The sequence below is a fragment of the Eutrigla gurnardus genome (genome assembly GCF_963514095.1).
Source record: "Eutrigla gurnardus genome assembly, chromosome: 10".
Classification (NCBI taxonomy): Eukaryota; Metazoa; Chordata; class Actinopteri; order Perciformes; family Triglidae; genus Eutrigla; species Eutrigla gurnardus.
Window position 1 is genome coordinate 4961335 of NC_139924.1, and position 22435 is coordinate 4983769.

The 22435-nt window shown below is 44.4% G+C and overlaps 1 protein-coding gene across 1 annotated transcript; it reads left to right on the top strand.

Annotated features, from left to right (window-relative positions):
* The first annotated feature begins 803 nt into the window (after positions 1 to 803).
* On the top strand, positions 804 to 21016 carry ttc9b (tetratricopeptide repeat domain 9B). The gene is made up of 3 exons (XM_084019737.1): positions 804 to 1331; positions 16300 to 16482; positions 17138 to 21016. The coding sequence occupies exons 1-3, from the start codon at positions 872 to 874 to the stop codon at positions 17230 to 17232; spliced, it is 738 nt and encodes a 245-aa protein (XP_083875863.1). The 5' UTR covers positions 804 to 871; the 3' UTR covers positions 17233 to 21016.
* The last annotated feature ends 1419 nt before the right edge of the window (positions 21017 to 22435 follow it).

The following is a 22435-nucleotide window of genomic DNA, read 5'->3' on the forward strand; positions in this document are numbered from 1 at the left end:
TGATCATCCAACATAACAGAATAATGTGTAATCTGTATACCACACACATCAGAAATCATGAGTGTAATTAAGACGGTGTCCCCTTGAGGTCGCTCTCCCCCTCCTCTAGTCCCTGCAACCTCCTGCTGTCCATCTCCTTGAACAACCTTATCAGCTGAAGTCACCAGGCCTCTCCTGTTTGGTCATAATCTGATGTTAATAGAGGGAATATACATTGAAGCAAAGGCTGAATTTGCCTGTACATTTCAGAGTGATATAATGTGCAATATTTTATACGTCTATTAATGAATAATTTAAATATAGAAAACATGGGAGTGCTGTCACTAATTGTCTAATAACTGCAATGGATTTATATGGACTAATTTTAAAAAATATTCTATATTTCATACACTTTTCCCCCTAGTTTACCAAAGTGTCTTTTTTGACAAAAAATAGTCACGATATTTCTGCACGTTTCCTCTGGACTGCAGCAACGCCTCACGACTTCTCTTTTTTCCTTTTTTTTTTTTTTTTTTTTTTACCCACAATGCTGTGCGGTAGGGGTTGTGGTGTGTGCGCGCTGTTTGTGGTGCTGAAGCTGCGCGTGCCTCGGATGTTGCTTCCATAGAAATCCACTCGAGCATCCTTCCGCGCGAGGACCAGGACGAGGAATCTGGTCGCGCTTTTTCTTCGACGGTTGGAGAAATACCAGGATGTTTCCACCAGCTGCTCTACTCTCATTCGTCTTTTCATAACCGCAAACCTTCAACATTTTATTTAGGCATATTTCTTCGAGGTAACGAGCCTCTCTGGAGCCGTTTTTCAGAGGTTCGTCGTCTCTCCGGTGCCGCCGCCTGCTCAGCCGTCTCTACCCCTCCGTCCCGCGTCCTTTATGCACAGCACGCTGCTCCGGTCCTCCCCGACAAAACGCACCTTCGTGTCCGAGCACCATGGCCCGCTCCCGGCGCTTTCACTGAGAGACATGGAAGCCAAACAGCACCCGATAAAGAGCCTCAAGAGCTACCCGGAAACCGGTGGCCGGAGCCTGGCAGCGGCCGCCGGAGGAGACGGCGGCGGGTCTCGAGCCGGCTCGGCCGAAATGGAGATGGAGGCGAAGATCCAGAAAGCCATCGACTTCAAGGCGGAGGGTCACCGCTGCTACAAGGAGAAGAAATTCCGGGAGGCGATCGGTAAGTACCACCGGGCGCTGCTGCAGCTGAAGGGGGTCCATGTCGTCGACGGGACCACGGGCTCCGAGGTGAACCTGCTGAACCAAGCCGCGGCCAAGCTGACCGAGGAGCAGCGGAGAGCCGTGGAGATCACCGAGATCGAGTGCTACGACAGCCTGACAGGTGAGCGGCACCGGTACAGCCACACAAAAACACACGGACCTCGGTCGCCTTGAAGTAGTGCTGACACCGTTGTTCGTTCCGGTTCGCCGGGTCCACGCAAGCTGCAGCTGCTGGGTTTGTGCAGAGGCAGGAGAAATGAAATCACACTGAGAATAACCAGGTTACACGAATGCATCATGTTGTGTCTTGGTGCTGATTTAATGGAGGATGAGATATACACACCGTCTGACCAAATTAGAGCAGTATTCAGCTTAATGGCACAATGAATGTAACCAATCATTGTCATGCCCATTTCAGGCTCTTACACAGCATTTTAAATAAATATATTTCCTCTTTTCCACTGTGTTATTTCATAAGGCCTATTAATTCAACTGAAGATGAAAAGTATGAGGGGAGGAAAATAAAAAGACAATAAATAAATTACGCCACGAGTAGCCTCATGTTACAGAAAATGTGTGCACGTGTTCATTATGTAGGAGACGCGTTCACAAGGATGCTGCTGTTGTGTTGTAACATCAGCATTTCAGGGGGCTCTGAGGTGAGAAATCCTCAACCATCCGATGGCTGATGTAAGGTTGTGTCTCGTGGCACCACTTTGCAGTGACTCTCTTGAGCCCGCTGCTCTATCGCTGTAGTACATTTAGCTGCCGTATGTGGATGCTCCCAAAAACAGGCATGTTAAACTCATAAAACTGGAGTCGCAATTAAAGAAGGGTTTTCTCGATTAGTCGTTTATAATCAGTCTATAAAAGGTCAGGAAGCACTGAAGATATTCAAAAGCAAAAGATTAGATGATCTTCAGAATGATCCCGCGTAGCCTTCCTCAACAATCTGTTTTGTGTCTTACGTCTGCTTGACCTTTGACCTGTTCGTCAGGCTTGGCTGCATTATAATAGTTGACCCACCGTCAAACAGAAAGTGTGTCTTCCGAAAGAAGGAGTTTGTCATTATTATTATTATTTTTTTTTAGCACCTTCCTGTTGTGATTGCTGTCGGTGACGTCATGTGTTTTTGTTTTGTTGGGTTGGTGTGCCGTGAGTGTCGGTATGTCTAATTTCAGTTGTATTGACAAGCATCCTTGGCTTTCCATGTACTCTGAATAAATACTGTAGATATGATAGTAGCAGTAGATCAGGATGAATGTCAACATCCAGCAGTGAGGTTTGATCACATTACATCACGTCGCCGCTGTGATGCCGCGTCTCGTTGTTTATGCCCAGGTGCTGGCACTCAGCCTGCCACGATGCACTGAAGGTCGTCTTGTACTGCGTGGCGTTCAGGGCCCATTCTGGAGCCTGCAGGGAGGCCACTGTGGCGTGAAGGAAAGGATGGGGGAGGGAAAGAGATGGGGAGGAAGGGCGAGTGAAATGAGGATGGAAAAAAGGGAGAATTAGGGGGAGGAACAGGAAAGAAGAAGCAGTAGACACAGTGGAAATGACGAGGACGTCGGATGAAAGAGAGGAATGGTGGCGAGCAGTGGAACGGAGGGGGGAGAAGAGGGGGAGGAAGGGACAGGGGACCATATTTACCATGGCAACCATCGCCGGGCCTTTTCCCTGTTGTGGTATTAATACAGCTCCCCTCCTCCCCTCACTGCTGCTTCAAACACAAATGTTCATGTAGAAACACAAAGAGACCTCACTTCAACTCTGCCCTTCCACCGATGACTGTGTTCACTAATATACGTGCTTTACTCCAATTAAGAGGTTTATGTGGGAGGTTTGAAGCATATTTACATTCATATTCCAACTGAGATATCACGTCCACATTATGCCACGTTAAACCCCCGCACATTTCTGACATGTTATGGCTATCTTCGTTGAAAATGCCACACATCCCATGAAAAGAGCAAAACCAACAACATGTTCCTCCGTATTTTCTATCTATCTGTCTCACATCCGAGCCTATTGTTTTCTACCGCGGATGGAAATATTTAAACATAACATATATTTGGACTGTTCAAACCGAGTCCCAAAACCGCCGGCACTCTGGGTTTTAAGCAAACATTACTAAAGCAAGAGTAAAGAGTGCATTTAGCTGTGGATTCATAGACATTTGATGCTCTTTGTATTCACATGAGTGGTGTAACTGAGTGTAACTGTTGCAGAATAAAATCTATCAGTTTTTAACTACACATTTCTGTGGCGTTTGTTGACAATCCGAGAAATCTAAAACATCACAGCCTTCCCTTTTAATAATGCACCTAACATGGGAGTTACCACACTGAATTAAATATCATAGTCATCTCTCCATAACTCTCATATCAGAATGTCTTGGTTGGCAGCTCTCATGTCCGAATGAATGACAGCAAATCACTGCAGTCTGTCACAGCTTGACATCCAAATACCCACAGATCATTTGAGAAGAGTTCACTCTTCTTAAAAACTAAGACTAATTATTTGACTCGGTGAGATGAACATGCTTCTTTAGTGATAAATATTTTAGTGCTCTCCCACCAACTATCTTTGTACAATTATACTAATTTATGTATTTCCTTTGCCATGTTAAATATTTCATATTCAATGTGTAATTGTGAGTAAAACAGCATGGCAGTGAAGTAGGAGAGATTTATTTTCAAGAAACAAACGAACTAATTAAGCAGAGAGTCGTTGGGTGCACTATATTAATCCAGCTGCCGGTGTTTGTTAATCAGCTCCATCTGGTTACCCGAAGTTCTGCTTGGCAGAGGTGGTCGTCATGGTTATAAGTGAGGAGCTGTCATGTGATTGGTCGCTCTTTGGTTCTGATGCGTGATTGGAGAGCAGCAGGACCAGCGTGAGAGGAAATACATGTGTTTGTTTGTCTCAGCATTCAGAGGCCTGAGGAACAACAGCAGCTGGTTACGTGTGTGTGTGTGTGTGTGTGTGTGTGTGTGTGTGTGTGTGTGTGTGTGTGTGTGTGTGTGTGTGTGTGTGTGTGTGTGTGTGTGTGTGTGTGTGTGTGTGTGTGTGTGTGTGTGTGTGTGTGTGTGTGTGTGTTGTGTTCTCTTGTCTTTGTTACTTTGTTCTCATGAAGAAAACTCTTCCTGTTGTTGTTTTTCTACTTCTATTTCACATCATTTCAGATATTCATATGTACTTCACAGCTTTATAGTAATAGTGTCTTTACAAATCAATCTTGCACATACATGAACCTGGTGAAATGTGATGTATTGTTATAAATTAAACCACAAACAGTAAAATAGTTTGATTGGAGTTGAAAAGATTTGTTTTTTTTAATCTATTAGCTCGTCGAGAGAAAGAAAATGACAAATATTCTCTGGTTGAATTGCTCAAGGATTTCCTGCTTTTCCTTGTATTATGTGATATTAAACTGAATCTGTTGAGGTTTTGGACTATTTGTTGGACAAAACAAGCCATGGAAAGGTAACGCCTCTGGCTAAAGGAATCTGTGATGAGCATTTTTCAGCTACTTAATGCAAAGTGACTCGCAGCACGCTGATACAAAACACAAGATGGGAAAATGTAAGGGGAGAAAAGAGCAAAGAGAAGTGTTTTTTAAAAGGTTCATCAGGGATAAACAAGATGCGTATTATAGGATAGAACTCCCTTATATATGATATAGGGGAGTGAATGGGGAAGGAGAAGAAAAACAGAGAAATAAGTCTCGGCACCGACGGCATTGTTACCAGATTGTGTCAAACAGAGAGACGATGGAAGATGAATGTCCTATTTGCTGGCCTTGTTGAGGAGACACTCGGGGTCTGCGTGTCCCTGTAGGGCTGCATCTTAATGGGTTACTCCACCACCAACGTCTGTGTCTGTCGCAGTTCACAGTGGTGCAACATGTTGGCCAGAGGCAGACTGCCTCCGCCATCCATCCACCCACCACAAACACACTGGGAGGCAGAAATACAAGATGTGACTTCAGTGTGTTTGCTCCTTTTCCTGATCGATCCTGAAGAAGCGCTTTAGTCGGCAGCTTGTCTCTCTTTACATAAACGGCATGCAGACGGACCTGTAGCAGCTTAGAAGGGAGATAAGAGAGCGTGTGGGGAATAAAGCAAGATGGTGTGACCGGACTGTGAGAGCCATGATCACTCTGACTTTTCATTAACTCACGCTCGCTCTGATCTCTGCCCAAAATCTCCCTTTGTTCTTCCTGACTGGCTGGATCTGCGTATGAGTCATCGGGCAGAGCTTTAGGAGAAACGCAGCAGGATGGGATGACTGAACTTGTTTGTTTGGTATCACCAGCTACCTTTTTATTCAACGGCAGCAGCCGACAGCGGCTCTGCATGCCGATCCAACAGCTTTCACACACGTCTCACATTTGTTTCCAATTTGTTAAACTAAAACACAATCATGTTCTGCATTAAAAAAACGTGGCTTTAAAATGTTACGGACCGGTTACAAAGCTTGACCAGGTGTTTGTTACAATAGGCCAATCTGGATGCCATTATTTTAATAGATATCAATTCAGTACATTTATCTATGTATTTTTTGTCATATTGTTTTTTGTAAGAAAGCAATTTTTAAGTCTTGCCTAATGTTGCCTTACACATACAATTACCACCAGTCTGTTCAACACAGTGAGGCTTTCAGCTTCTTCTATAAACACTGATCGGTGCATCCCTACTGCAGAGTCACATGATAATTACTTTTCTTTTACTACTCTGAGTCCATTTCACCACATTTATCCTTTGAATGTGTGTGACCCCATAAGCAGCTGGCATTTAAATGTGACTTGTATCTGGAGATGTGTCATCAGAGTCAGGGGAACAAACTCTCACACAAGGCTTTAGTATCGGCGGTGATCAACCTAGCAATGTGGTGAAATCTCAGCCGGGTTTACATGCGATGTGTACAGCGTGACACAACGTTCTTAACAGAAGAATAAGTTGAGAGGTCACCCAGCTCTGCCTCTCTATATGCTAGCTGAAGGTAGTCTGGAAAACATGACAGGTAGTAGATCCGATCCGATCACCATTCGGCCATTTAATACCAGGTGTAAATGCAAAGAGTGGGCCAGCTCACATTATTCATGTAGCATCCAGATACAGATCACATGTGAATGCCAGCTGTGAATGTGTTTCCCATCACCTGTACTAAGAGCCTCGGGGACATCAATGAACTTCTGAACCATGACGTGCAATTACAGGCCCTGTACTAAAGATTTAATGAGCCTCCACATCGGTGTCCTTGCTGGATCAGAAATAAAAGCACCTTCTTCATCATCAATCTTAAGACACAGAGCCGCGGTGATGTCACTGTACTTCCTCTGCAGCCTTGAAAGCTCACCACATCACAGCCTCCGAGCCTCATCTTGACTCAGGCGGGGGTTGTATCACCGGTCCGCTGTAACTCACTGCTAGTGAACAGTCGAGGCTCGCTTACAAAAGCAGAACAGCACCGAAAACTCCTCCTTTTCATCTCCCGCCTGCTCCGTCGACAGGGGACGCGTAGAGTGCATGAGATAAAGGCCGAAGATGAAAGCGAGGACGAAGTGAGATGAGGAGAAGAAATGTGAGATAGAGAGGGGTTTAGGGTGAGGGTTGTATAAGCACACAAAAAAAGACATGGCTGGTGCTTTGGATAGAAGAAACACACTATGCTATTGACTCTTTGAGCAGGGAGAGGGTGAGAAGAGGGATGGTGGTTTGGTTTGAGTTTTTTTTACGTCTGCCGTTGGAGGGCTGGCCAGGAGGCCGCACCGTCGTGTGCCAGAGCTGCAGATGGCGCGGCATTGCTGTCGGGTACGACTGGCACTCCCTCTACTGTACCACTCACACTGTACTGTTCTCTTTGTGCCAACCCCACGAATTACCTCACAGCTGATAGAGGGGTGTTTGGAGGATGGGGGAAGGGGTGAGTCAGTAAAAAGAAGATGCTGGGGCTGTAATGGAAATGGTACGAAGTGAAACCAAGAGAGCGGGAGAGACTGGACGGATCTCTTAAATATGATGGGATTATACGACAGAGGAGGGAGGCTGTAAAAGAGTGACAAGTAGCAAAGGAGGGAGCAAAATGCCTGACTTGGAGAGCGAGAGGAGGCTTTCAGAGCTGCATTTGTATTTATTTTTTATTGTGAGGAGGAGGAGGACGCTGAGAAATCCAGACCAAACTGATTTATACGGGAGCTCTGACAGGCCCAGATGACTCCTGTCACAAGAGGAAATAAGATTCTGTCATCTGTCAGGAAGAAAAAGGAAGGGAGGGGGCAAGCAAGGACTCCGAGGGAGAGAGAGGACACGAGGGCAGCAAGCAAATATTTCTATTCGGATTTTTGTCATTTTTAATTGAAGCTCTGGAAGTGCTTGCAATGTTGATACAGTTGAGTGCTTAAATTTCCCATGAAATAATGTCTGTACAAGCAGAAAAGGGAACATCCTGTAGTGATCCCACAAGGACGCATAGTTAGTGAACACAAAACAAACAGCATTTACTTCTCTTCTGTCTCTTTTTATTTGTTCTAGAAAAGTTGTAAGGCTGTAAGCAATGAAACAGTTTTTAATAGCACATTTAATGTGTTTAGTTTCTCTGGTGGAGTCTGAAAAAACAACAAAACAACAGTTAACCAGCGTGGAACAGGAAAATTACCATTTGCTTTAAATTACATTACATTTATCACATTTTGCTGACACCCCAGGGTTTTATCCTAATGCTTTTGTTGTGCCCATGTGTTTGTGATGTGTTGAGTGTAAGAAGTATCTGATTTTAGATTTGTAATGATTTTCTGATATGGACTGACGGATGAAAAGAAGAATAAATTGAAAGTGTCTGTCAAATCTATTTCTAGTCCTTAGTTGGAAGTCACGGCATCAGCTGAGAGGAAACTGAAACAGATGCCCTTCGCTGACACCCTCAGAGAGAGAGAGAGAGAGAGAGAGAGGAGGATAGATTTAGAAACGCAGAATATTCGTGCCCTGTAAGCCATCAGTAATGAGAATTTGTTGAAGCTATTTGCTTCAGCTTACACCCTGCGCTCCAGTGGACGCTGCAGAATAAACTAACTGACTGTTTATATTTATCTGCAGAGCTCCATGCTGATAAAAAGCCCATGTCGTTCTCTATCTGAGCTGTCCTTCGTTACATGCACTGCTGGGGTTTGACATTGAAAACTCGTCCTTCTTACAGTGTTTGTGACGGCAGTGAAATGGGAAGGTTGTGTTGAGCCCGATTTACTGATCCAGCAGTGACGGTGATCCTCAGTGGAGCAGGTTTTACGAGCACTGACACACTGGCGCTGTCAAATCAACAAAAAAAGGATTTATGATTAAGCAAAATTTGGCATTAAAATAAAGCTGCTATAATCAGTAATTGTATGAATGGCTACTTGTTTGTCATAGGGTTTGTATGTAGCGATGAACCCACAGATGATTACCTTCCAACCCTGCAGCTCTGATTTTAACCACATTTCTGGGAAAATTGGCACAAAAAAAGCAAAGTGTGTATCAAGATGAACTGCTTGTGGTGCTATTTCTCTAGTTGTGTGTCATTAAACCATTGCAGAAGATAGATAATCATAAGAAGATGACAAAGTGGAAAACATAATGGAAATATTATATTTGTGTGTTTTACGTATTCATTTGAGGACTACAGTCTCACCGCTCCACACAGAACCGCAGCCATGTTTTAGTGACATTTAAGTGCATCATGTTGCATTCTGCTTATATAGATGCCTCAACGCTCCTCAGCCAAACCTCTTGTTTTGTGATATTTTGACTTCTTTAACTTCTGTAATGTGTAAAAACAAGTTGGAGGAAAAAGCTGCCGTAGCTGGCAGCTCTCAGAGCCACACTTCCAAGCCCAAAACAGCAGACGGACAGTTATAGCCCATCAACGTAGAGGAGCATTTAGCATTAAAGAGTTAAACGTGTAAATATAATATGGGAGTAAGCACTGATCCAGATTAGAAGAAAAGAGGCTGTCAACACGTGCACTGTATCTTTTTAGAAATGATGAAAGCTTGTGCTTTAGCCATTCATTTACTTCAGGTACTTAGTGGGGAAGCTTCACTACCTCGCAGATTAAGGCTGACTCCATGAGATTCTCAGCCAAACCATTTGGCACTTTTCTCTGGTGACCTTTCCAAAGACTCCCTCATCTATCTTGTTGCAGTGTACTGCAGAAAGCATGTTTCTCACATATACTGTATTATATTGTCAAAACAAAACTGGGGATGAAAATGTGCGAGCACAGCGTTGATTTTGTACTTGCATGTCGATAGAAGCGGTTTGACGGCAGCAGGAGAACGTAGCCAAAGATCTGCTGAGCAACAGGCAAGTGTCTGCCCAGTGTCCACGGTGACATCACCAATCAGATAATGGACACAACAGATGTATGTCTCTCTCAGGGAGTTCAACTACCTCAATATAATGGTCTTTTATGCTTTATTAAACTGAGCTTATCTACTATTTCAAAGTCTGGTTTTACTCACGAGAGTAAAAGTCCTATAGAAAGTCCTGGGTAGCCCTCAGGCCCTCAGGCATTTAAAGTTCTAAAATAAATATACCAGTCGTAATGAGTTAAATAAAACATAACTACGAGCCCTGCTTCATTTTCATTTTCATGACGCGCCCAAGGGTTACAGTACAGACGAGAAGAAATAGCTCACCTTCAGTTCTTGAAGCTGTGATGTGCAACGTGTAGAGCATCAAATGAGTTCATCTGTGGTGAAGTCATAGAGAAGATGGCTTCCTCACTTGTATTAATATTTAAGTAGATGAGCATTAATCCCGAGTCAGCGACTATTTTAGGAGCGTGGAAGGAGGGTGTTTGGTGGAGGAAGATGGTGAAGAATGGGTTGAGATTTGAGGACGTTGATGTGTGACAGAGAATAATTTCATGATCCTGGAAAAACTCTGTAACCTGGGATTGAAGGTAAAAACCTCTGCCCTAATATGTTCATGGCATTATATGTTATACCACCAGTTTACAAGCATGACATACCAGTTTGATGAAGATTGTTCACTCTCATGCCTCATCAACTGAGCTAGCAGCCAGTTAGCTTAGCTTAGCATACAAACTGGAAACGGCTGGCCCTAAAGCTCAATAATTAACACATGTAAACACGTTGTACAGGTTGAACAATAACTGATCATTTGTGAAACATGAACACAGGGAGATTGAGTTGGCTTTTTGACAGCATTCTGGGAGCATTCAAGATGGCTTCTAAGCTTACAGTCACATCATTGAATGAGCCTTAAAGAGCTGCGTCATTGAGTTGCGATATCTGGAGTGGTTCCTGATAAGTACATAACAGTGTGTTGCTCTTTTTAAATTAGTTGTTCTTTTCTGGCTCCAGTCTATATGAAATTACATGAATGCAACAGAAGCTAAGCTAATACTTTGCTGGCTGTATTTTATTGAACAGATATGTAAAAAAAAAGAAAGAAAAGGGTCTTCTCATCTAACTTTTGGCAAGAAAGCAAATAAGCACATTCACAATATGTTGAACTATTACTTCAACCCGAGTCATGTAGTTTGATGGAAGTTTACTGTCTTCACTTACCTGCGGCCCAAAATCCATGCAGTATTGTATGTATACTTTCCTTTACTATCGTCTTTGAACAAACAGTAGTTCTGACTCATTTGTAAAGCTGGTCTCGGCACATCTCGACTACACCAGGGGTCTGCGGAGGCCTCCGAGACCCGCACAGTCACACACGAGCGCCAAGAGAGATGAAATACGAGGGAGGTGTTTGACACCATATGGAGCTGCGTTTGGCTTCCGCTACAGTAATGCACAATCAAAGAGATCATCTGCACCACTTGTTTGAGATGAAATGGTGTTTATTTGTGCTGTGATAAATCACAGCATTTATTTCCTGTTTAATATTCCTCGTATCGCATTTTCAGTGAGATCAAAGATACTGAAAATGCTCCTGCATTATAGGAGTGACGGCTTCCTTTGAAGTTATAATATGCAACAACGTCCTGAAAAACTATGTACAGACTGATACAAAGGTCATCCCTCTATTTGCCGTCTGTCTGTGTTCGTACACCCAGTTCTCATTCCCAGATCAAACAGTGTCAGTGTCCTGGCCGTCGGTGTGCCAACGGGCCTGACAGACACAGAGAGAGCAGGCAGGCCGCACCAGGATGAAGTGAGGATTGGACTGCATTCATTCAGAATCCTTCCCGCTTGTGCAGAATTATGGCCAAAAATATGGGAGGTCCCGATATAATTACTCCTTACATATACTGTATTTAGGCTCCATCAGAGTTGACTGGTCAAGGTGGAGTAAATGCTGTGTCATGACAGTGCAGACAAGACCTTGTGATGGAGAGAGCTGAGGGCTGGAGTCCTGTCCCTCTCAATAACAGAGAAAGGCGTTTGTTCGAGCTATTCTTAGGGGGCCTGGAGAGGCGGCACCGGTCGAGAGCTTTGACGTCAGCATGTTGGATCAGATTTTGCTCAGAGATGGTGTGTGTGAGGTGATTTTCCTAATGGTGGCTATGCACGGTTCGTTTGTCCCTGTAAATAAACCTGTTTGCAGGCCTGTGACATTCGTAGGAGGTGGTGAAAGGTGAGGAGGAGGGCACGCTGACACTGAAAGTGTCACTGCGAGTGAAGAACGAGGCTGAGGAAATGAGGGTTGTCCGTCTGTGTGAGAGCGATGGGTCCTTCCATCTGCCATTATCTCCCCGCAGAACTAATTACAAGGTGATGGACAGCAGACTAATCAGCAGGGCCACGACCGGCTCTGAATTAGCCGGACCGTGGCGGCACCCTTGGTGTGACGTAGAGGAGGGAGGGGGTTGGCATGGGTCCAGAGGGAAGATGAGGTGAAAGGGTGCACAGTTAAAAACTGCTCTTTCTCTCTGTTTATCTCCCCTCCTGCTTGTCCTCTGTAGCTACACACATCCTGTTGTTCCTCTCCCCTGGCCGTGTCTGGCTTTTGTTGTGTCAGTGCCGTCTCTGTCTCTATCTCTGTCCTCCCTCACCCCCCGTCTCTCTCTTGTCTTGTTTCAGCTTCCTGTTTCTCTCTCTCTCTTTGATTCCTCCCAGGCTTTGGCGCTCCGTCAGCCAAATGAAAGCGAGTCTCTATGCAGGATCTGTTTTTTTTTTTTTCTTTTTTTTCAGGCGAACCAGTGGGGTTCCTGAGCATGTGTTAACCACTCCCACTCACCGCACCTCTCAGTCCACATTCAAGCCATGAAAACGCACTGTAAACACGACAGCTGCTCTGCACCTGTTGGCTTTCTGCTGGGTTCAGACGTTTCAGTGCATTTTTCTGTTCCATTTGTGTCTAATTTCCTGTGTTTTATCTATTTTTATTTTTACTAAATGACAGTAATTCTTCCGTCCCTGTCCTCACATAAAATCCCTCAGACGAACAAATCTGCACAGTGATTTCCTGTATACAGTCACACCTCATCATTCTTCCCCTCTCGTGTGTCGTGACACTCGTGTAGCATGACTGTATGATGGACTGTGTGGTTCCCCAGCTATTTGGCTGGTGTCTACATCTGCAACTCACAATTACCTTCTTGATTAGTCACTCTGAAAAGGTTGTTTTCCTCCCTTTACACTGGGCTGTGATCTGCCATCGTTAACGGTGTTTTTCTGTGTCTGCTTAATTATTAATATCAGTTAATCAATTTATATTTATCTGCTAAATTATCAATCAGATTAGATAGATAACACACACGTGTATTAAATGTGTTTGTTTTAGGGTTTCAATGGCACAGAGTACAGCAACAACGAAATGCAGTCACCAGAAGTGCAAAAAGAGTAATGTGCAGAATGAGCAGCAACATAAAGAATATCCTGGAGACGGTGTGACTGGGACACCTTGGCTCCAGTGATATCGTTCTGCTGTTTTTTATGGGGCCTCTGTCTGCCCGTGTCCCTGCCCAGGCTGCTCCGATGATCCCGTCATTATCACACCCTTAATGCATCTCACCACACTCTACATTTCCTCTGGCATGCCATCCATCTGCCTAATGGGCCAGCAGGGCGCGGCCGGCCAGTCATCGCTCCGTCCGTGTATATCTGTACAGTCATACTTTTTTTTTTTGTCTTCTGTTTGCACATGAGTGCTGGTGGACTCTTTCTAACTGCGTCAGCCATTAGGCCGTTATCGACTGTAACTGAATCCTCTGAAAGCCGTCCACTGCTCCAGGGCGATGATGGATGGGTGTTTGGAGAGAGGAGAGTATCGTCATGTCGTAGCCGGACGCTTGGAGCAAACAAATGGAGGATGTTGCCTGCAGAGAGGCGTGCAGTAGAGGTAGAGGGCATCTGAGGTGATTCCCAGCGTACTGAGCTGACTTACGAGCACAGAAGACGGGAAACGGTTCCAACGTGTTCTGCTCTGAGTCATGAGCTTTACTGAACACCTTTTGTTCTTCTCTCCATGAGGGTGTGTGTGTACGTCAAACAATGATTGCATTAATATATCTTACTCTAATATAATAACTTCCATACAAGAAAGATTGAAATGACTTGACAGGAGGAACCATCCAAAATCAAAACTATTCATTAGTTAGTGTGCTAACTAAATGGATAAAAACAATGCTGCCCTTTGGTAATATACCTTTTTCACAGAGGACTTGTTCACATGTCACAGTAGGAAAAGCACAGTGAATAATAAAACGAATGGTGGCTGAATTCCATTTAGCTGCTTTGGTTGCAGGGTCCTGGTATTGTGCATGCTGACAAACCCAGTATACATGCCCATTAGTGTCCAGTTTTTGCTCATGTAATCACACTCACACCCGGCTTACTGGGTCCATGGATAATGTCTCTGTTAACACTTAGCCTCCTATGACGCTCAAAGGTTTATGTCCAGAGAAATTATACATCGAGAAATTGATCTTTTACTTTGTAAAGACCAAATGAATCAATCAATCAATATCCATATTGTTGTCTGGAATTATGACCAGAATTATTACATTGATGGGCTGCACGGTGGTGTAGTGGGTAGCACTCTCGCCTCACAGCAAGAGGGTCCTGGGTTCGATCCCCGGGTCGGCCCCGGGTTCCTTCTGTGTGGAGTTTGCATGTTCTCCCCGTGTAAGCGTGGGTTCTCTCCGGGTTCTCCGGCTTCCTCCCACAGTCCAAAGACATGCAGGATGGGGATAGGTTCATTGATGACTCTAAATTGCGTGTAGGTGTGAATGTGAGTGTGAATGGTTGTTTGTCTCTACATGTCGGCCCTGTGATAGACTGGTTACCTGTCCAGGGTGTACCCTGCCTTCGCCCAATGACAGCTGGGATTGGCTCCAGCCCCCCCGTGACCCTAAATACAGGATAAGCGGTAGAAAATGGATGGATGGATGGATTATTACATTGATGTCTATTGATCATGTGAGCCAAAGTCTTTTTTAATTTAATTAAAATAAAATGTCTATGATTTTGTTGGCAACGTATCACACCAGCCTACTAACTGGAATGGATGGGTCCGCTTCAGTGTTGTTTTTATTTAATTCCTCCGGCTTCCCCTGGGAACCCCGTGTTTAACGTCACAACGCTATGATTTGTGGGTAAATGACCACTTTAACGTGACCTCGGTCAGACCTCGGGTCTGTAACCAAATTGCCAGGGCCGAATTTTTGTCCAAGTCGGCCCCGGGCTGTGAGGCTTGAGGCTGTGACTCAACACACACACACACACACACACACACACACACACACACACACACACAATGTACCATCTGCAACTTCAACCACTAAATAGTGAAACACATTGATTGATATTGGACTGGTCCGTCCCCTGATGTCCGTGATGAATTATTCAGTGTTTTGCACTGTGCTGTTGATGGGCAGACCTTCTCCTGTCTGTCTCTGAGGCTCAGGGCTGACATGACAGCTAGAGGACCACAAACTGCTTTTAACACACTCCCCCTTATCCTCACCCTATAGTCTCCCACGGGTCTCACCTCTATGCTCTTCTCCTCTATCCTTCCCACATGCAGCCCTCCTCTTCCTCCTCCTGCTGCAGCCATGCCCCTCATGCCTCCCTCCTCTCACTCCTGACTCACCCTGCCTCCCAGCTAAAAGTGCCTGACTCATGTTATTCGCAGAGCTTTCTGTGTGTCAAGGGCAGACTCAGGGGGAGGAGGGGGGTTAAAAGGGAGCCAGATATGACAGGAGAAGATAAAGGAAATTTATTTTTGATGCATCATCCAATAGATTAAGACATGAGGCAGAAAAAAGAACAAGTAGGGTAGAAACAAAAGTGCCTGTGATCACAGGGGAAAGTGATATCTGAGCCATCAGCAGCATTTAAAAGCTTTTTGGTGGACTAAAAGCAGTGTGTGTGTCTGTGCGTGTCTTTACTAATGAAGTTATTCTGCTCGAAACTGATCTCAAAGCTGCTGAGAACCACCACAGCGAAGTGCTGCTGCAACACACATCTAGAAGATTGATGACGACAATGAAATACAAGTCTTCCTCCTGAGTACTCTACGTTGCCCTTTTTGGCGTTTTTCAACCAGTAGAGTGCCCGTCGGTTCAGGTTTAGATCTGCTGGCCTCAGATCTGTACCGCTCACATCTCAAAGGACCTTTGCGGTATCCATCCCCCACTTGATCTCTTCGTCTTGCCTTTGTTTTGCTCGCCTCTCCTGCTGCCCTCGCTGCTTACAACACATCTGCTAAGTCAGGAGAATGTTGAGTATTCAATTCATCATTCTCAAGATGAAATATTTTTCCTTTTCTTGTATTTTGCACGTCGAACAGCGGCTTGTAGAGACGTTGCTCTTCTGCCCCAGGGCTCAAACTGCGTGCACGACTTTGTGTCTATGCCGTGAGACATTTCGAATCTAGCTATTTATAGTCAGTATCGTCTCTGCCACCCCGAGGAAGAACTGTGGAGGCAAAATTTCACTGTGGTTCTATTATTACGCACAGAGTGGTACGTCAGCAAAACATTCCCCTCTTTGTTTTACACTCAGGGGACGTACTTGTCGTTTAAACTTCACTAAATGAGGTTCTAGGCAACTTTCAATTGATCATTATCACAATTCATTTTAAAAGCCTTTTCCACTTCTAACGTGTTTCCTCTCGTCCTTCCTGCAGCGTGTTTGTTGCAGTCAGAGCTGGTGAACTATGAGCGGGTGAAGGAGTACTGTCTGAAGGTGCTGAGCCACCAGAGAGACCACTTCAAGGCCATGTACCGAGCCGGCATCGCCTTCTATCACCTGGGTGACTACGAATGTGCCCTGCGCTACCTGCGTGACGCCAAGAACCGCGAGCCCACAGGTGATTACAGGAATTTACTGTCAATTCTAGTTCAAAACAAGCTTGTTGAGAAGTTTGTAGGGAATGTGATAATTAGCCATACTTAAGTGTACAATGCAGACATTCTTACTGTAGGTACCTTTGTAACCACTATGTTTAAATCTGAGGCCAACAAAGTAATACATAAATACAAGAAGTTTTCAGACACCATTTACATAATTGTGGGAAGTAAAAAATCATCAGTTAACCAAATAAATAAAACATGAAATGTAAGTTAATTCCAAAATGAATTTGTGGTCAACTTCTGAGAGCGATGAAAGGTGTTGGTCGCTCTGTGTTCCCGTAAAAGCCTTTGAACGTGGAAGTAATTGTGAGCACAGTTATGTTTACACTCATTCACATTTAAAATGCAATTGTGTGTGTCCTTAAAATCTAATTAACATATTGAATGCTTTCCAATACTCATAAAAAGAGCCGAGTATCGGCACGACTACCAAAGTAACACGCTGTAAAGTGTGTTGTCCGTTTTTTTCGTACGAGCTGTGCATCAGTCCGTGTTAACGAGTTCCATGTCAAAATGTTTTTAATATCAAAGAGCATGTGTGTGCATGTTTAGAGAAAGACTGAAGGGCTTCATGGGATTAGTAGTTAAATAACATGCTTTACATCTTCACAGACACCAACGTGCTGCGGTACATCCAGCTGACAGAGATGAAGATGAGCAAGAGTTGCCAGCGGGAACGAGAGAGCGTGAAGGAGACCCAGGGCTAACCCTTGGCCTTTTCCCCCTCCTGACCCCTCCACCTTTGACCCCACATCGACCCTCCCTCTCTCCTCCTCTATCCACTCCTGACGGCAGAAACAGCCCACAGACAGAAGAGACAGACCCGATCGCCCAGCTGATGGATAAAAAAACGGGAGACATATCAAGCTTTGTCTGCAACCCGACCTCCTTTTCCTTCTCCTCCCCCTTCCTCCCCCTCTTTTCTCCCTCAGGTGCTGTGGTCTCCCTAGATGCAGACAGTCAAGCAAACGTTTAAAGAAAAAAACAACAACAAAAATTGCTGTATTATACTCATATGAAACGGTCATCGTGGTGGAATGAAAAAGGAGCTTCAAAACATACATATGAATAATGGACATTTGCGTGATTTAGTAAATGTTTTAAACATGAAATGCATTTTGTTTCTGCTCTCTTGCTCTCTTTTTCTCTCTGCCTTCTCTCTCTCTCTCTTATTTCGGACTCTTGAGGAGGAGAATTTCGGGGCTGGGAAGCTCAACCACACCGGGAGGAGAGCGGGAGTGTGTGAACATAAGAAGGGGGTAGCGAGGGGTGTATGACACATATCAAGCCCAATTTGATTGTACATCCGACCCCAACAGGGCTCACTCAGGCCGCAGACTATGGGACGAACCTTTCAAGCCTCTGTGCTTAGTCTATCACTCGACTGTCTCACTTTTCTCTCCTGATGCCATGTATCGCAGTTTCTGGATTTTTTCTTCAATTCAAGGGCTAATTCAAGTGTAAACCATGACTAAGGTTTTTGATTTGCTTTCGGTGTTCATCATACTCGGTAGTAGTCGCTCGTTGATAGCATTGGTGTCTCCAGAGGTTCTTGCTGTCATCAGGTGTGCCGTTGTGGAAACTGGTGTGTCTTGAATCTGTTGTTCCTGGGTCATGTGTCGTTGTTGAGACTGGCGAAGCCCCTCCCTTCCCCCCCGCCCCGCCCCTCACCGTTCTCCCATTAATGATGTCACAACGGAAAATAGCCAATGGGATTGGAGTACCATCAACCGCCGTTGGCTAGATGGAAATCCACTTTAAAGTTTCACAGCGAGAAACACTTTAACATTTCTTAACGGAGGTCCAAGCTTTTATCACTAATGCTGAAGCTTCCCAGACATCGATAACACATCGAGGAGACTCTGGGCGGCGTTAGTGCAGGGAAAACAATCACACACACATCTGTCCTGACAGTCCGGACCGCCATCTTGGAGCACTCAGCTTTAGTGCACTTCAACAAGAGTGTGCCATTTGAGATTTCTTCCTCCTTTACTTTGTTGATAGGTAAATGCAAGAAGGACAGATAACGCACAGCATTAGCATTAGACAATGCCACTGATGATATGGTGTGGATATCCATGGTTAGCTGACAAAAGATCCGTAAATAATTTGCTTCTCTTGTGACTTGTGAAGCAGGATCATTGATAATGCAAATGTTGCTTTTATGAGAGCTTTACCACAGGCTTGGATCTGCCCGCGCTCTTCTGCAGAAGGTTGGATTGACAATTTGTGAAAGCATGACCTGAATTTCCCTTCGGATGCCATGAATCCCTCTTTCCTCTTTCCTGTGTTCAGGCCCACCTCCTGCATGTAACGTGTGGCCCCAGAGAGAGAATACAGATGTATGGGATAGGGATTATATCTGCTCTATTGCTTTCTGTCATGGCATGCTGCCACATTGGTTCTCCCATACCTCGAGTTTATCCATTCTGCCCTTTATGAAGGTGAGACAGTGATCGCTGCACTAGAATATCTATCAAATGAATCTGGAAACAAAAAGAGGTCTTTAATAAATCAGGGTCACCTTCTGCCTCAGCCAAAGTGAGAGGTGCGAGGTAAATCCACAGTTTACGGTATTCAAACAGATGTGGAAGAGGAAATCAAAGAAAAGATGCTGTAAAAGATTTCCCCTCCCAATTATTTCTGTGACCTGCTGGGAGGTAAATGGGGACGTAAGTGTGTCAATGGGACTCCGGAGGGAAGGACCATGCGTTGAGGGGACCGGCATGACACAGAGGGGCTCCAGTGGAGGGAGAAGTAGGCCATCATCAGCCCCAGTAAAGCAGCTTCAGAGACGCAACATTACAGACATAAAGGCTGGAAGGATGTGGACACAATACATGATCGGAAATAGAGAGTGATTTCAGACACAAGTAGAACACAGCAGACATTTTGACCTGAAAGTAGGAAGAGGACAGGTGTTTGTTGGATCAGTACGGTTTCCATTAATTGGAACTGAGCAATTAAAGTGCGCAGGTTAGTCCACTCATGTTTATTAACCAAATGGTGTACATTATATGAGATATATCTCAATAGAATACTTATATACCTGGGCGTAGTGGCTGTTTATTGCAGGAATGTTTTCATAAAGGAAAAGTTTGACATGTTGGGAAACAATATGTATGTATCCACAGCCAGCAGCAGGTTAGCCTAGCTTAGCACAAAGACTGGAAAGAAGGGGAAACGGCTAGTTTGGCTCCGTCCAAACAACATAAATCCAGTGCTTCTAAAGCTCATTAATGAACACGTTATATCTAAGCTATATGAAAACTGAAGAAATGACCTAAATGTTGAGAACCTTGTTAAAGTGATCTTACTGGGGCTGCTGAATGAAATGAATTTGATATCGCTAATTTATCAGAGACCAAATCACTGGTGCAAGGCACAGATTCTGAAACATCTGATCACCTGCTCTGGGCTTGAGGCTCCGCTAACCCAGAGGACATGAATCAACAAACAACAGCCAGGATTGGGCCTTGTGGACTCGGTCTCCATGCCTGCCTGGGCTGCGTCTTCTCACCCACGGGCCCCTCGGGGATAGGTCTCCTCCCGTGGTCCTCTCTCCATGGCACCCGTGCGCCATCTTGTTTTTCGTCTGGCTGTGCTAAGTCATTCCTGCTCACCGTGTACTACGACCGTCTGGGGACTAGCTGCTCATAAAACAGGTTCATTTCTGGCTGTTCAGTACTTGAATGGTGGCAGAGCTGACTCCGAGGCTCCTGTTGTGAGCATAATCTGTGCGAATAGAGACAGAGACCTCATCTCTGCGTCAGTGTAGCTTTGAAAACAAACAACAAAAAGCACAACAACAAAAAAAAGAAGACGGATAAGTCGAACTGGCTGTTATTTTTGCTCTTTTGCTTTGATGTCATTTGAGGTAAATGTTTGTCAAATGTCAAGAGTAGTTTTTGTGAATATATGATACAAATGTACAAAAAAAATAACAAAAATGGAAAGTTTTATGGTTGTAAAGAGCTTTAGTTTACTGAATTACTTTATCACCAGAAAAGAAAAGCAAGAGATAGAACAGAGAATTTTACTATAGCTCCTCCACAGAGCTGCTTTGTGACTGTGTCTGTACTTTGTTGGTATTTCTGTTGATGTCCCTCTTCGTCAAGGGATCCGAAGTATGTGATCCAGAGTATGTGCAATGCCCTTTGACCCCCTCCGTCCGACTGACCTTTGGAGTCGGGGACCCGACTCGTCTGTTTGTGCACAGTAAGACGTTAAGGCAGGAGTGAACTCTGAGGAACTTGTATCAGAGCGCAGAGCTGCTCCTCACGGCCGCAGAGCTCCGTCCTGGTTGATGGAGGGGGAAGAGAAGGACACGAAGACGTCGAGGCTATGACCGCATTTTTGTTCCTCCTACGAGGCCTTTTTCCATTCAACATCCAGACATCGCAGGCCTCCATCACTGGTTTAACTGGACTGCAAGCCCGGGAATGCACTATTGATTGGTATATGAAGATTATGAATAAAGTTTAAAACAAAGTTGTTGTTGTGTGATGGAGAACATTATTAGCTACACGCATAACAAGTGATGTATTGATGATAATGTAGCCATGAGTTTTTGAGAAGGAAGAAAAATGCGTGGAATAAAAACAAGCTGATGTTTCTGGTTCTGCTGCATCAACAGCTCGCTCTGTGTCATGGGATTGTAAATATTCATTTTTTTCTGAGCATTTTAAGGACTTGTTGAACTCAGTCATGCAATATGATGGTCACAAATATGAAATGGCTTAAATCAAACACATTTCCCATAATGCAACCTGATTTGAGCAGTGCTTTCTGTGAAGATCATAAAAGGAAGGAAGGAAAGAAAATATGAAATATGGTGAAAAACTGCCAAGGAAACCATGAAAGGGAAGATGGAGAAGGTGATAAACATGTGAGCGAGTCTCTGCTGTTGCAGCAAATAGAGAAAGCACACTCCGTCTTCCTGCCAGACAAAACCTGTGTGTGTGTGTGTGTGTGTGTGTGTGTGTGTGTGTGTGTGCACAAGCTGTGAACCAGCCAGGCTAACTGCTGAATCCTTCCTCTCTCTTTCTCTCTTCCTCACTTCATTTTCAGGCCCATCATCCCTTTATTTCTGCCTTTTTCATTGTTGTTGCTTTTAATAGCATCACCATGGAAGTGAAAAGGGGTTGCTAGGTAACTGGCTGGCGTCTGGAAAGGGTGTTTGATTGGCAGTCACACTGACAGACACAACAGTGTGTCGAGCATGTGTTTGCATCTATTCTGCACACTGCAGGCACACTGGATTCATCTTTAACATTGTCGTCACGTCAGTTTGTTATTTAGGAAGATTTCCTTCCACTCTTAACATCTCAGATTAAAATCTTCGTCAACTGCATTGGATGCAGGAGTGCATCTTCATCTGCCTTTCTGGGAACCGCAGAGTCAGAGGGCGACTGTAGGGATTCATTACATGGAGAAAAACAGCAGACTGGGAGATGACATGACATCATAGGCCACAGTGCTGACACCTAGAGGATGTCGTCTGTCACTGCAGGCGCCTTTGTCTACACGCAGGTCACCATCAAGTATAACTGTACAACAATCTTAGCATACGCCTTCATCATATTTCAGTATTTTCATTGAATGCAGCTTTATACTTTTACTCCACTACATATCTGAGGGAAATATTGTACTTCTTACTACATGTATATAACAGTCGTAGTACCAGTTACTGTTCAGATTAAGATTTTACATTAAAAACATACAGTAAGTTCATTCAACACAACACATCGTTGTTTCAATCCTTTTTGACTTACACTAAAGCGGTGTGTAGGGCCATCTGCCATTTTCAGAGTTTCATTTAAATTCATATTTAAGGCTCAAAGAAGGAAGAATTAGGAAAAGTAAAAAATATGTAGCAGGTTTTTTTCTTCTTCTTTCCTCCCATTAATC